At 38.9% G+C, this 16,087-nt stretch overlaps 1 protein-coding gene across 5 annotated transcripts in view; it reads right to left on the reverse strand.

The window, feature by feature from the left end:
• tbc1d4 (TBC1 domain family, member 4) overlaps positions 1 to 16,087 on the reverse strand; it is a 41,661-nt gene that overhangs the window by 22,971 nt on the left and 2,603 nt on the right. For all 5 annotated transcript variants that reach the window (XM_036580921.1, XM_036581063.1, XM_036580995.1 and 2 more), the window contains exons 2-9: positions 7,380 to 7,976; positions 5,224 to 5,313; positions 4,699 to 4,803; positions 2,822 to 2,954; positions 2,623 to 2,714; positions 2,427 to 2,537; positions 1,651 to 1,767; positions 118 to 168 (exon numbers count right to left, since the gene is read on the reverse strand). In XM_036580921.1, coding sequence (XP_036436814.1) covers positions 118 to 168; positions 1,651 to 1,767; positions 2,427 to 2,537; positions 2,623 to 2,714; positions 2,822 to 2,954; positions 4,699 to 4,803; positions 5,224 to 5,313; positions 7,380 to 7,976 — 1,296 coding nt within the window. The remainder of the gene's footprint in view (positions 1 to 117; positions 169 to 1,650; positions 1,768 to 2,426; positions 2,538 to 2,622; positions 2,715 to 2,821; positions 2,955 to 4,698; positions 4,804 to 5,223; positions 5,314 to 7,379; positions 7,977 to 16,087) is intronic.

Genomic DNA, 16,087 nt, shown 5'->3' on the forward strand with positions numbered 1-16,087 from the left:
GAGAAATACAAACTGTGCAGCAGAGAGTGTTCTTCAGCTAAACTGAGAGTAAACTACGAGCTCCAGGAATTCACATTCACTGCATGAGGGGGAGTAGAGTCAAGAGAGGATACTCACCCGATCAAAGCTGCCCATGCTTCCCAGACGCATGCGCATTCGGCTAGCCCCCTGGAGGAGAGAGACCAAACTTCATTCTTTTTGCAGACGGCTTTACGAAAAAGTAACAATCTGTCAAGATTCTCATTTTCATAATTATATAAACTAAGAAGGAAACAATAATGATACAGCTACAGGCAAGTAAACACTCAATATATTTACAAATACATACATACACACACCAATGAGATCTCAAAAACATTTTCCAAAACTTTCATCTATCAGCATCTGTTGTTGCATGAAAAAGCACATGCTGACAAACTCACACATACACACGAGGGCTTGGAACTAGTGATAAAATTCAATATCATGATATTTTCTTTATGTCAGTATCAGACAATACAGAGTACTGTGCAAAGTCCATTTTTTTTCTTTTCCAGGCAAAACAGCCACTAAGTACAAGTTTTTTTTTTATTTGTCAGCATCAGAAAAAAAGAAGAAAATATATATTTAACAGAGAAGCCTTAGAAACTAAATATAATATGATTTATTTCGTTTGTGGATGTGTCCACCCTTGTTTTCATTACAGCTTCCATTCTTTTTTGGGAAACTTGCTTTCCATTTTTCAAAGCAGTGACATTTTGCCATGCTTCCAAATTCAGTCTTAGCACTAGAACACTGGTATTTCTTTGGACAGAGACAAAATTCTCTAAATCTTTTAATGATTTTTGATATCCAGTTTTGGAAACTCCTGCTTTTTTACTTCCTTTGACTTCCCCCTTATGTAAGCAGATTAGCTTATATAGAGCTTCCTTAGAAATATCTCCTGAAAAATTAGTAAGTTCATGTTAATTTTGACTGGAAATTAAATAAATGATCGGTGGTCTCTGACTTTTTGTGAGGGTATAAGTTAGCATTAATAAAGTTTATAAGTTTACATTAATAAAGTTAATGAACTTCATGAGTCTTGAAATCTTACATAGTTTCTCATTTAAAATATTGCTAAAACTGAAGGTATACAGATATACTGATATAGAGCATGGCCCGTGAGGATGTTTTGATTTGTCCTATGAGAAAGTTATCCTAACCATCTTCATCCAATGAGAGAAAAAAACATTTTTTTACTATAACTTTTTAAAAATGATTTTCCTTTTAAAATTTTGAAGCATTTTAGTAACAAATTATAGTGTAATGTTTTTAAGAACTTGATTTCAAACCTACCTAACCTCTTATTTGGATATTGTTTTATGTTTCTGGCCATAGGGCCATCACAAACATTACACTCTGGTCCCCCAAGATAAAAAGATTGGGTCTTGATGTAGATGATGCATCACCTAGCCCTCGTACACACACGTAAGCACACACCATACACACTTACACGCATACACTCCTTTGTGGAAAAAACAAAACAGATGGTAGAGACATCTAACAAAAACACTGTGTACACAAAGGTATTATTAAGCTACCACACGAGAATAAATAGGTCAATCCGTATTCCTGTACCAATGAGAGATGTACAGAATGGGCACAGACAAAAAACAAAAACACACACACCCTTGAAAAGATGTTCTCCAGAGAGCTGGTGAGGGAGCTGCGTGCTTTGTTCTTCAGGACATCCAGCTTATTGCGTCCAGCTGAGTTGTCTGAGCCCGTGTTATTGGGAGCATTTTGCTACAGAAAGACAGTAAATAAAGAATAAATAAAGAGTTTTCTGGAAATGTAATTTTACACAAGTACAACCAATAAAGTCTAGTTAATCCATTCTCATTCAGATAAAAAAAATCTGCTCAGATATATTACAGTTTCACTACTCTACACTGACAGGCAGTTTTCTTGACACAGATTCAACAGAGAAACAATGTCTGTGTAAAAGTGAAACTACAGAACTAGTCTTAATTTGTGTCCGGAAGTCTGGGACTACTGGAGGTACTTTGAAATGTACATCTTTTTCCCAGTGGGTGGCCTGGAGCCTGATAAGAGTGCTATGTTTGGAAAAGCTTGGACTGTTTTTGTTAGTTCTGCTCTTCTTTAAGTCAGACAAGAGACAAAAAAGGGAGGCATTCGTTAGTTTTCTCTGAGCTGCGTGAGCCGCATCAAGGATCTGCTATGCTTTTTCTCAGTCTCAGTTTCAGAACCATAACATCATAGGGAGCCATGTCTTAATCCAATCTGATGACATTTGAAATCTGTCCAATTAGAAGCAGGTCACAGCTTGAGCTGTCCCAGTTGCTGTGAGTCACTATGAGTGGGTGAGATGTGTGGTGGAATTTGAGGGATTGGTGGGACTGGCCTTTTTATTATTGTACTGTATGAAAATGTGTGTGTGGTACCTGAGGAGCTTCTCCGATATGAACATGGGTCTTCTGCTTGGTCTCACACAGTTGCCTGAGGTGAAGAATAACCAGCTCATTCTCTTCCTGATCAGAGCTCGGCTTTAACCTCTGTATGACAGAAAAGGAAATATAATACAGCACAAAATATTAATTTTGTTCCATTGCCGTTAGATTGCCCCCCTTCCATGCTTACCTGCACACGCTCAAAAATGTCTGCTTGTTCATTATCGCTCAGCATGGAGAGGTGTTTTTGAATAGCCAGCTTTGCCCTGGGAGGGTACAAACCTGCAGCCACGTAAAAGGAAAAAACAACAGGAAAACACTGCTTTCATTGAGGAAACCCAGCCACAGAGAGTGTATAGAGGGGGCGCTGGTGGAGGCAGTGGACGTACCTTCAATCCTCTCACAGAGCTTATGCAGGTCGTGCATGGGGCAGGCCTCGCACAGTTTGACCTGGGTCTTAGAGTTCTGTAGTGCTGCAGCTGTGCTGAAGGCCTGCTTCAGGGTCAGCATCACCTCATCTACCTGAGAGGAGGACATGCCACAGCGCACTTACTTTCTTCTTTTCTTGAAGGAACAGTTAAGCCAGACATACATTATATGATTTTTAAAATCCTAACAGATTTTTAAGTTTTAAGATTTCAGAGTGTCACACACTTGATGTCTGTCTTCTGCAGAATTTCTTGCATTTTGTCATTAAGGCGAACACCCTAGGCACTAAGGCAAAAAGAGGGCACAACATATAGAACAAGTTTTGGCTACTAAAAAAACACTCAAATCCTACCTGCCTACACTACAAAACCATCCGTGCTATCAATCACTACCAACCAAGCTTCTGACCTTAAAAAATTGTGTCAGCTTGTGACAGCAGCATGCGAATTCCACTCCATCATCACACACTTGTCTCAAACTGTGTTGAGTTGTTAGATAATTTTAAAGAGACTTGCTAAAAAGGTTTCTGACACTGTAAACATACAGTTATCTATATGAAAATGTACTAAGTGTATCAAACACAGCACTGTGCAAAAGTCTTAGTCAACTAAGAAAATGGTATGTATCTTAACAGTAAGTATTTATTTGTCGAATAAAAAAACGAAAAAAAAAACACATTGGAATAAACACAAATGAGCAAATAAACAGTACATTGAGATTTTATGTCAGATAGCGTTTTAGCTTAACCAACTTAACCTTTTAAAAAACCTCCCCTCAAGGAAGCTCAGTATTTCCAATTACCATCCAATACTTACGTTTATCAATCCTTCATTAAATCAAAGCAAGTGTGCTGCTTAATCAATTCAAATCAATGCAATAAATAAAGCACACAGAGAAGTCAAGAATCAAAACTGTTATTCTAAACAACATATTAATAACTTTTTAAAATTTTGTTACTTGAATCTTGTTCATACTTTTGTCCTGGTAGCTCCAGAGCAAAAAAAAAAAAATAAAGACGCAAACTTCAGACTACAAAACATGTCTTGTCTAATTAACCACAGTAAGAGTAAGAGGAAAATTATGTAAAGAGATTTTTCCCAAGCTGTTACTTTAGCAGAGACTATGATATGTTATGGTTAAAAGAAAAGATGTTCACATTACAGGCCGTAACCTTCAATTCTGGCTTTTTTATTGCCTAGCTACACTCCTGCCCTGAAATGACCTGCATGCCCACATCCAAAGTAATAACACAACATTAATAACCCACAGGTGTCATGAAGGACAACAAACAAAAGAACTAGTAGCACAAGACTTTATCGAAAACCATTAGCTGCGAACTGCTCCCAGCTGTTCATGACTATGGGAGAAGGTGTAATAAGGCCAAATGCATCGCTTCTGCAGCTAACTTCAAGTTAGCCACTGCTGCCACATTGTGACACTGGATGGTCATAGTAATATGTGCATGTGCAGGAGAGGAAGATATGAATTCCAAGTCCATCTCTTGCATGGCCATGACTTGGAAACATTCAATACAAGACTACAGCAGATCTGAACAGAAAAGGCCAGATTCGAATTTGTGCTCCTTCAACTTGGTAATGTCAATGTAGTTAATTTGGATAAAGAACACATCATTGCTTAAAACAAAAACATCAATCTAAACCCTTTTCAGTAGCATCCATTTAGATTTCAGTCTGCAGCCAGAACTGTGTCAAAGATAATGTTCACACCACAGGCAGGGCACAGTCATTGTTCCCTTTCTACCCAATAATAAATAATGGATTAGTGGCATATGTGCATGTGGCGAAGGGAGAATAGAAGGCGGCACTGAGCTGCTTACCAGAGATTCGCTGGCACACTGGAACACGTAACACACGTACTGGCTGGGTCCAGACTCCACCGCATCCCGACAGATGAAGCCAAAGTGGTCTGTCTGTTTCACTCCCTGCAATTGTTGCATGTGGCGACATAAATTGTGGAAAGAATTATAAAGCAATAACATACAAAGAAAATGACTGCTGTAAATCAAGACATACAACTGCTCATAATACCGCTAAAGAAATGTGATGTAATTCAGCCAGGGTGAGTTGTATGTATAAATGCTTTAAAAAGCCTTATAGCATAAAACATAAACAAAAAGGCCTTGTTTCCTCTAGGCTGTTAACAAGCCATACAATAATATCAAATATAAACACAGTAAATTATGCCTGACAGGCTGAAGCCATTATAAACAACCCCCTCAAACCTGGAAATTCACCAGTTTGAAGGGAATATGCCAGGAAAGCTCCTTGACATTAAACCTGAGTTGGTGGATAAGATCGGCCTGCAATAAACAAACTCTTGGGACAAATCCCAGACCACAAACCTGAGAGCAGGATGAGATATCTTTGAAATTCTTCTCCAGAACTACCGTCTTACTGTCAGGGCTGATGAGGTTCACCTCAAAACGTCCCACCTGAAGCCACAAAAAGACAGCTAGCTTCAAAAGTGACCTTTCATTCAACAATGGGGGAAGACGCAAAAAAACAAAACATGAACACAATGTCTTTTGATGCCTCATAATAGAGATCCTGGCTTTTGTGAAAGCAATCTCGGCAGCAAAAATACTCAAACATTCACAAGGTCAGAGGCCACACAAGTGACTTCTCAGAGCTCATTTAAAAGAAACTATATTGTGAGAATTTCTAGTGGCTGCTCTTCATGGAAAACAGCCTTGGGTGACCATGTGAAGAATGGTTCACTGACCGTTTAGCTAGCATGCATAATAGCTACTGAGAAATCTGATAATCACCAAGGCTGTGTGAAGCTATTAAATAAGGGTTAGATTTTAAAGCCAACAGCTTTATCACATTAGAGTGATTTAATAGAGGCTACTTCAGAATACATAGCTAGAAAAGGTTGAAATACGTTTTGTCCACTTGGCAATGTAGCATTTAATTTAAAGAATAGTCAATTTAACAACATGTTTAATTGAAAATTCAGTGAAAATTTACATTTACAGAGTTTTCCTTTGAGTCAAAATTTAGTCAATCAACTGAGCTACATTTAGTGTCTGAAATGTGCTTCTTTAGTTTTGTACTGGCACTCTGAGGCTAAAGTAGCCAACAAGTAATGGAAGCTTATACCACCACAATAGACCCTTATTATTCTTCTGGTTACGATGCAGTGAAGGTCGCCATAGTAGGGAAAACATTACAGCAGTGACAGTGTTTATGAATGAGAACGTAGAGGACTCATTTATTTTATATCCTCACTACAGTATTTACCATTTTTTTCAGGAAAGACATTTGTTTGGTGGAGCAGTTTTCATTTTCAGACAGATTAACAAGGGCTACAAACTTTTCTTTGAGAATTACCTGCATGACTACAAAGGTAAGGATCTTATAAGTTACCCAATAAGGTCAGCTAAACTTACCTGCTAATGTTTAACAGAACATAGTCAATGTTGTGCTGGTTAGGAGTAAAGTTAACATAATTAGTAATACCTCATTGTTTTTGGGTCATTTTTACAGTTTCCTCTGTCTAACATTGCCTAATTACCCATGTCTAATGTTGTTTTGCACAGCGTCTTGTTCTAAATAGCCAGATTGGAGTGTTTTATATCTACACTAACCGACATGATGATGTTTAATTACTTAAGCGTTTGAGCAGTAATATCACTAACGTTAATGATTACTATACAAAAGTGCCAAATACTGATCAACGTAATTGCCACACATAACCCTGCAGTCCACACAGTTAATTGGCTCATCTACCTAACATTAGATAAGCACCAGTTTTTATTTTATTCATGGATAATATCACATATTCTCTCTCCCTTCAACAGGCAGCTACTCACCCTTTTTTTAAATCCATACGTTCATGCATCCCAGTGCCAAAGCTGAAAGTGTCATTAGTGTCATATGTTAACGTAGACCTTGTCAAGCTTGCTCCTCTATAAAAATGAAAATTGTTTAACCAAACATTTTTTCAAAGTTCTTAGTGGAAATATGAGGTAAATAATGAGAACAGAGTCCTCTATGTTCTAATTTGTAAACGCTGACACTGTTTTATTGTTTTCCCTACTATGATGAACCCTACTATGCTCCACTACAATGAAAACTGAACTGTGAAAAGCGTCCACTAACACTGTGCAAATCACACTTTTTTGGGGTTAGATTTCCACACTTAAACCTAAAGACAGCTCTGCTGAAAATATAGGCTATGATTATAATTGCAGCCCTTACTATTTGAAAATTGTTCTATATAAATATAAAAATGATTAATCCTTCAGCCTCAACATCACATAACATATGAAAATACAAGCGATTTTTTTATTTCTCATCGAGAGATAACTAAGAGATTAATTTGGTGTTTCGACTACACTTGGCACAAAGGGAAATCTGTGGAGATTAGTTGAACTATTCCTTTAAAACAGGCATGATGTGTAATCAAATGTAGTAAAAGCCCCACCTTTTCACACACACAATCACTTGTTTGGGCCTATGTTATGTGTATATGCATACCTATGTACGCTCATACCTGGAACAGCATGGTGCGGTTCTTGTCTGCGTCTGACGGCTGTACGTTGTTGGGTGCGCTGGCGTGTCTTCTGCGTGTAGGCCCCTTGGCCCCGGCCTGCATCGTTCTGCTCTGCATGCCGCCAGCCAGGCTGTTGCAGCGCGTGCGGATCTCCTGCTGCTCCTCGAATCCTGAATCCTCCAGGATACACTCAGGGAAAGCTCCACGCAGACTACCCACGCTGAGGCTGCCGCCCAGTTTCCCATTACTCACTCTGGCCTGATCTCCAGCTCCTGGCTCTGCCCCTGCAGCCTCAGCGAGCGAGGCGCTCAGTGGGTCATCCCCAACGATGAACTCCACGGAGGTCTCTGTCGAGCTGCGCTGGCCATTCAGAAGATGCAGCCGCTTGCGCTCCACCTCGTGCTGCCGAAACTTGTCAATGCAGTCGTCAATAAGGGTGGAGGGGGCTTTTTTGTGGTTGACTGTCACTTTGCCACAGTAAAGCACCTCAAACTTCTGGGAGTTGTAAAAAGACTCTTCTCCCTCCTGCTTGGGCCTGCTGTCCTCCTTAAGTGCAACTTTAGAGGCCTGCCTGATGCTGCTGATGACTTCAGGAACCTGTAGGTTGGAGGGAAAAACAGCCTTGACTCTTCAGAGCTGATAAAAGCCAAACTTGGCCATGGTTCCTATTAATAGCCCAGAATGAACAAATTGAGATGCAGAGTGATTTCCGGCTCAGACTTGTCTCCTTAATGAAGCTACAAAGGGTCAAGAAAAAACACTGCAGTGGGCGGACAGTGCCAATATCAGGATATTTAATGAAATTATCACAATACCAATAATAGTAACAGATACTGCTATGATACTAATCTGAATAAGCCTTAATAAGCCTGACAGAAGGACTGCAATAAGGTTAAGCCTAGGACTGGGTTAAAGCTAACACAATGCAGCCTCAATTCACAAACTAAATACAGCACTCAGGTTAAATTACTATATTTAAAATTTTGCAAAATGGACCTTACATCACATAAGTAAAACAATATTTATACAACATAACGCCCTACAAGTAGCCAAAGACACCATCTTCACTACTTGCACGTTGACAGTGATTACTGTAATGTGTCACCTTAAATACACAGTAAAACCTAAAACTGAACTCGAGAACAGTTTTGAAAAAATAACAGTTTAGAAGTCTGGTATGATGCCCTTTGTCTCTAGGTTGCTTAATAGTGGAGCCGGCCTGCAATATTCACATAAATCTGAGAGCAGGCAGCCAAGACATTGCTGGGTGCCAAAGTCAGATTTTCCCATAAAGAGCAAACACATCAAACAGAATTACTCTACGGAGGGCCTGTGAATAGCTACTGAGTTCAACTGTCTTTCAAAGGCTCGGAAAGTTCCTGTCACTTCACTCGAAGTGAAGTACATGGACGGCTTTGCAAACAAAATTAAACTGATTTACATTAGCAAGACAGCTCTTGCCGAGAGAACACAAACAGTGCTTGGGTGACAGAACTGGGCCAAGCACCAGGGAGGCTCAGAGGTGATATAAATGGAGGGCTAGCAGCACCAAACGGACACCAGAATAGCTCTTAGAGTGGACAGAGTGGTTCCCTTAATTTACACAACACCTCAAAATGTATGTCCAGTAGGGGTGGGCAACATTGTGATATTGTGATAAATTACATCACATCATATCACTGCAACACCGACCAGCTGCATGTTTCATTACAAAGCGCACATAATTATTTCAGTTATTATTTTTAATTGGATTTAGTGCAGGGCAGTACGAGACTCTGAATAAAAATCAATGTACACAGTTGTTCCAATTAAATCATATCTCAGAAAAACTAAGTACTGTAATGTATATCGTGATAGTGTATATCTTTTTCATGAGCTTCTGTGGATCAAATGCAGTTGGATGTTATGTTTTAAAAATACTCATGATATCATACATACTAAAATGGTTTCCCCTGTTTGATTAAAAATGCTCAGTGATATTCCTAAAAGAAGCTTTTACAAAAAGAGAAAAAAAACATTTTTGATTGTACCATACATAATGTATACCAGGGCCAACTTCATGGAAAACTGAATTTTCCTTGCTTTTCTGAAGTAAAAGAAAAGTGTGATGTAGTATGTTATCACTGTTAAAGTTTCAAAATGTACAGCTTACTCCCCGGTCTGAATGGTCCATAAATGGAAACTAAGATACAAAAACAGTTTTGAATTCACTGCTTTTGTGATGTCACAAAAACCAAAACATCTACATATAATCAGCCTTCAGCAGGTTGGTTCCACCCATCCATGCTGATGTTATAAGGAGTGATTCAGTTCGGACTGTTTTAAGTGCAGGTCTTTAACCCATTAAAATAAATGCAAAATCAATCTTTTTACTTCTGTATTTAAATGTTTTGTATCATGGTGCAAAAGCCATCATCGCTATTATGAAATCTGTGTATCGTTACACCTCTAATGTAAAGACTGTGCTGTCTTTGAACAAAGAAACAATTTTATGCAGTGGTGCTAAGTGCCCATCTGGACAAATGTTCATTAAATAGGTTTTAATGAGAAGCATTGATTCAAAAACCCTAATGAATACAGCAAACATGTCACTAGCAAAAAACAGCATACTGTAATGGCGACTGGCGCACTTAAGGTTTAAAAACACAAGGCTCCAGTCAACACCAAGGTCAAATGGATTACTTGCTCAAGGCAGCGATAGAGAGTAAACCAAACATAACTCCACGCTGTGCACACACTCATATCACTGCTGAAGATAAGATTCAGTAGACTTGGTTGACAAACGTACTTATCCTTTTAAAAAAGGCATTCAGCTGTATAGGTTAAAGGATCTCAGTTGCAGTGGGTAAACAGTACATTATCACGTTCAGTAGCACGACCTGGGGAACCATGACAACCTTTAGAGCCATTTGCCCACGCCCATTAAGCACATTACGACAACTTTTACCAGACTCCCAAAAGACTTTTCACTGGAGGTTTGTCAGAATTAGATACTACATGCATCAAAGCATGTCATTCATATAGCATCATAATACTACTACAGCTTTTTCATCAACTATTTTATGTATTTTGTTGATACTAAAAAGGAAACTAGACATATTCACAGACAGATCACACACAGACAGATCTATATGAGTACATTATTTAAGTTTCCAAGGACGACTGTGGACAAGAGTACGCTGCTCCTCATATAAAAGCCTCCTTGAAGTCAGGACGAAAAGCAAACATCACTTGACATGTTACATCTCTCGTAAAATAGCTGACTTGTGGAAGCAAGAGAAAGGGTGCGGCGCCTGGTTTTTTAACTGACAGTTGGCACATTTCCAAGAAATACATGAAGATTTCCAGCAAATCTCTGACATCACAGCCCACTGAAAAAAACGACCATATCCAACCCTTTTGAATTATCAGCGACAAACAGATTTAACGGGAAATGTGTGCTAAAGGGCTCATATCTTACAGTTCTCTTCTATTTTATTTCCACCTGAGATCCGCTTTTGAGCTTTGTGTGGGTGTATGAACCAAGAACAGCAATAATTCATTTTTACATGACAATTTTTCAACCCCTCTTTATCCCTTCTACTCAAACAGGCTGTTCTGTAACTGTACCTTTAAGACTGACATATTTAACATTTAACTGACCTCTGCTTTGATTGGCTGCCCTGCATTGTGCCTCACTCAAAAAGCAGTCTAGGTTGAAATGCACCTCATAACAGTGTGAATATATTTAATATATATATATATATATATATATATATATATATATATATATATATATATATATATATAATCTTCAAATGCTTTATATGTGTGAGATCACAAAAACAACTGATTCAAAACAAGCTGTTTTTGCAGCTTAGTTTCCATATAAGGACTGCATGGACTGGGGAGCAAACAACACATTTCGAAACCTTAACAATGATTATATATGATGTAAAACTTGCAAAAAAGGGATGAGTTTAGATTGAAGTGAGGAGCCTTCTATGGGCCGTTTAACACAAAGGTGCATGATTCCATTTTAGCCTGAACGCAAATGTGAGCTGCTGTAAAGTAACAAACAATGTGCCTTGCACACATCCAGAAGGTCAAGGTTCCTGCACCAACATCCTGTTTAAAACTTGGAGCAATGAAATATACTTGTCTTGCATTACCCTGACAACTTTGTAAGAACACCTCTAAATCCTTTACTCCACTTAAATCAATTAGTTGTGATGTAATTGACCACCATGATTTAATCTGAATCATTTGCACTGAGCCTAATGCCTAAACGTGCCACAGGACTGTCCTTGGAGAGACACTTAAGAGCATGGGCAGATAATCAAGCTCCACTGCTTGCCAGAAACAGTTTCAAGGAAAGTGATCAGTTGAATCAGTCAGATTTAATGTAACACAGGATCAACACTGTTCACAAGAAATATATTGCTCTCTGGCTTCCATGAGGTAGGCCGCATCTCTAATTTTCTCTGGGATTTTTGTGGATTTGTGGACATTTGCACATTTTGACATGTTTCCTGTCAAAGTGGTCTCTGGCAAATCTGCAATTACTAAGCAGCAACCACAGCAGGGGGCTGACACATAGAGTGTGGGCTTTAAAAAATAGAGCTGATGAGTAATGACTTAGAGTCACACAGAGCAGAAGAATGGTCCATGACAACAGCAGTCCCATTTAAACCTAAAAGATGTCAATTAAGCAAATCATTCCCATATCAGTGTACGCAACTAACTAAAAAAACATCTGCACAGTCTGTGTGAGCATTAACAGCTGTTGTTTGGTAACTGGGGCAGGGTTCTGACAGTGTTATTTTCATGCTCTGTTGTAGATTCCCGATTGTAGTCCATGTCTCATGTTTCTAGGCCTGGAGCAGGTTCCAACCACACTGTGGTGAAGCTGAAATCCATGCTAAGGGTCAGTGTCCAGACATGACTCAGGCTGGCACAAACTTCACAGACTATTTTTACAGACACCAAGACAATTGCCTTTATTCAAAAAGGTTGGATAAAGCTAAACACTATGTACAGTTCGTCCCACCAGTTCTGAGATCATTTTAACCATGGACCAGCTAAATGCTACGCTAATTGCACAGCCTGTACAGATCCAAATATATTACAATGATCTGCCCAAAGGACCTGTGCAAAGGTGTGAACATACAGGCCTATGTATCCTATGCTAGGTTTATGATTCAAGATGCCAGTACCTGAACACTGAAATCGCTATACAGATATTTCTATTTTCTCACAGAAAGAAGGAGAACATATGCAGACAAACAATTAATTGAATGAATTTAATTCTGATTTTGTGTTTTAACAGGACTGTGAAATGTGGTTAGTACCAGTTGTCACTGGCTATGTTTACATGCAACGATTTTTGCCAATCCGATTGAATACAATCCGATTACAGATTTAGACTGAGGTGTTTATATGCACTCTATTCAACAATCTGATGGAAAATCTTCGTTTACATGCTCACTACAAGTAATCCGATGCAAAATGACGCGCATGCGTGGAGTAGCGCTTAGAGTAAACGTTACCATGACAGCGAACATCACGTGAGGTCCAGACCAGTTTCTGCTCCGCCATGTTGAGCGGTGTAAACTTTCGCCGTGACGCGACGCACATGCGCAGAACATACTTACACGTTCCGATTGGAATGTAATCGGATTCAGGCGTTTACATGGCTATTATTCTTCTATTTAACGGATTATTTAGAAGTTTACCCACCTCGTTTAATCGGATAGAAATTGTATTCCGAATGGCCTCAATCGGATTAGACTATTCCGATTGAGGTGTTTACATGGACATATTCTATTCCGACTGAGCTATTAGTCGGATTATTAACGGATTATCAGGCTGCATGTAAACGTGGCTACTGGCAGCTCATCAGCTCATCTGAAGAATTAGCATCTGTTACTCCATCAACACAAAAACCTACTGGTTTCCTACAGCTACGTCCGTTTTAGCACTTGTTTTTTTCTGCCCTGTCATCCGTACCCCAAATATCAGTTCATTAACCATTTACAGATACTTGAAAAGTAACATCAGTCAAAATGCACATCTCTTGCAAAATTATTTATGGGTTGTAATGATAAACAAAATAAACAGATTTGACGTGATGCAGTGGTATCTCAATATGGCACACTGTTCTGATGCAGCAAAAATAGGGAGCACCTGAGTTTGTGCCTCATGTTCATATGTTACACCATGCACAGAGCTTATACACCTGCACACTAGGAGCATAACAATGCACGTATTTTCAGGTTCAATGTTATTTTTAATTCTGAAGTCAAAATTAAATTAAATATTTAATAGTTTCTATGTCAAAAATGATTTTATACAGCCTGAATCATACTCAACACATTAGTTTCCCTCTAACAAATAGACGTTCTCCAATGGAACTCTTTCAACACTGGATGCACCATCCTCCTACAAAATAAACACCAAAAAATCACAACTCCTAGAATTTTTTATGATTTATAAAAGGTCTAGTCATTTGAGTATGGGTACCTACAGAACAAAAGCCCCTCCCCCTCCCTGTTAACTTTACTCTGATAGGCTGCACTCAGATGCTTAGTTTTGATCATTGACAGTGTTTTCAATCAACAGATGATAAATAAGAGACCCCTGGAAGAGACTGAGAGTTGGCCATAGAGTTTCGATTTTCAATACCATGTTTAAAATTTGATTCTTCAATACGTATTGAGATGGTTTCACCCTTGATAATTTGTAATTAAGACCTACGGGACACGCCAAGCCGGCATTTAAAAACTAGTGTCAGTTATGTCCAACTGATGATCGCCTTCCGTCAGCTCACCATCACTTCTTGTCTAATGTGAAAGTTGGCATTCGAACACACCGCTAACACTACAGCTGACAACCGACATGCACATACGTAATGCACCTGCACGGAAGCTTTTCTGTGTGTGTATTTTATAACAATATTAATGTTTTATTGTTGGGAATATGATAACCACATATGATTCGTTTAAATATTTGTACATTTGAACAGTAAAAACAAAGTTGAAAATGGCCATTACTAGTGCTAAAGCTTTGCTATTTACTTTAGGCTATTCTCTGTATGTGTCCTCTTGAGAGTGACGTTTTCTTAAGTTGCTCTCTTTCTTGCTTTCATTCAAGAAAGATAATGTTGAGCATGCTGAAATAACATCTTGAGTTGACGAAGATGGACTGGAGTCAACGAAGCCATAAACACCACACTGAGCACGTCTGACGGCCGGCAGTCGGCTTGGTGTGTCCCGGGCCTCGGTATAATTAATGTGTCAGGACTGCCAAATTTATCATTTGCTAATTGTTATCACAATATTGCCTTTTTGCAATAATGATATGGCAAAAGGATGTATTCGCAAATGAGTCTTCTAAACAACCGCCATGTCTTTTTTTAACTATGTTTTGAGAACATTTTTATCAACCACACCTACAGATGACTGTTTCCGTGGGTGTTTTGATGAATCAAAGTATTCATGAAATTCAAAAAAAGTAAATTAGGTCCAAATAACACAAACTGACGTCACATTACTGATTTCCCCACACGTTTCATATAATGCAAGGCATACCGCAATTGCAGCATACAGCAATATAGCCACAATACTAGTATACTGTTTGTATTGTGCTGTCCTCGTTTTTTTCCATCCCATTTTAAGTAATGTGCTGTCAGCTTCTGCATATTCTGTGTAACAATATGTCTAAACATGATTGAGTTTGCTAAAGTGGTCAACTGGCTCTGACTCATTTTCAATCATCTTAAATTGATTAAAAAAAGGAAGGACAAACGCAGCTGTAGGACCCAAGGCATTGCAAATATTTCCAAAGTCAAGCACTGCTTTCTCCTTTCGGTGAGGCAATAGACATTACTCAGTGCAGGAATAAAATACAGCCTTTTAACTGATGAGATGCTTATCTTTTTACTTTAATCAGTTCAGGCTGCTCAACTGAACTCAAACAGAGCAGAACAAAAAAAAAGGTGCTTTCCAACTAATAACTGTTCTGTAGTAAGAGACGAGACAGCCTAAACTGTAGCACTTTCCTGTGTTTTTGAGATGAGGGTAAAACTACAACAGCCTACAAATGTCAGCACTACTGAACCCTGAACAGTAGATTCAATGTCATGTTCAGTAGTAGTTTGAGAACAGGGAGAGATGTGAGTGAGGAGAAATTCCTCATGGTCCATCTGGCACGTGTTGCTATCCAGCCAGTTTTTCTTGCATAACGACGTGGCCATGAGGTGCTCATATTGCCTTTAGGAGTGCTGCGTGCACTAACGCCACGCTTCACTTCAGGAACAGAACATCACCCTCGCTCACGTTCACACACCAAACCACTTCATTCAAGCACGGCAGCCATGTGCTCAGCGAATTCTTGCTCACCAGAATCACTGGTTTCTCCTTATAGACTGACTAAGCTTAAAACTTAAGCTAGAAAGAAGATCTTGTGGCTCAAAAATCATTTTGTCATGTGCACAAGTACCAGCAGTTCCCTGTTTATGAAGGTTTAGTGTTCAGCTCTGAATGAGAAGGTCATAGTAGTTAGCTTGTGTAAAACAAGCACTGTTATATCTTTTCAGTTAAATCATTTATAATATATATTTAAGGAAAACTTTTGTCAAATCCAGGAAGCAAAGCTTGTGGGAGGAACTTAAGAGAGTGTTGTCCAATGAAAGCAGGTATTTATATATTTGCATAAAGCCACAGTGTGTA

The sequence above is a fragment of the Colossoma macropomum genome, unplaced genomic scaffold (genome assembly GCF_904425465.1).
Source record: "Colossoma macropomum unplaced genomic scaffold, Colossoma_macropomum, whole genome shotgun sequence".
NCBI lineage: Eukaryota > Metazoa > Chordata > Actinopteri > Characiformes > Serrasalmidae > Colossoma > Colossoma macropomum.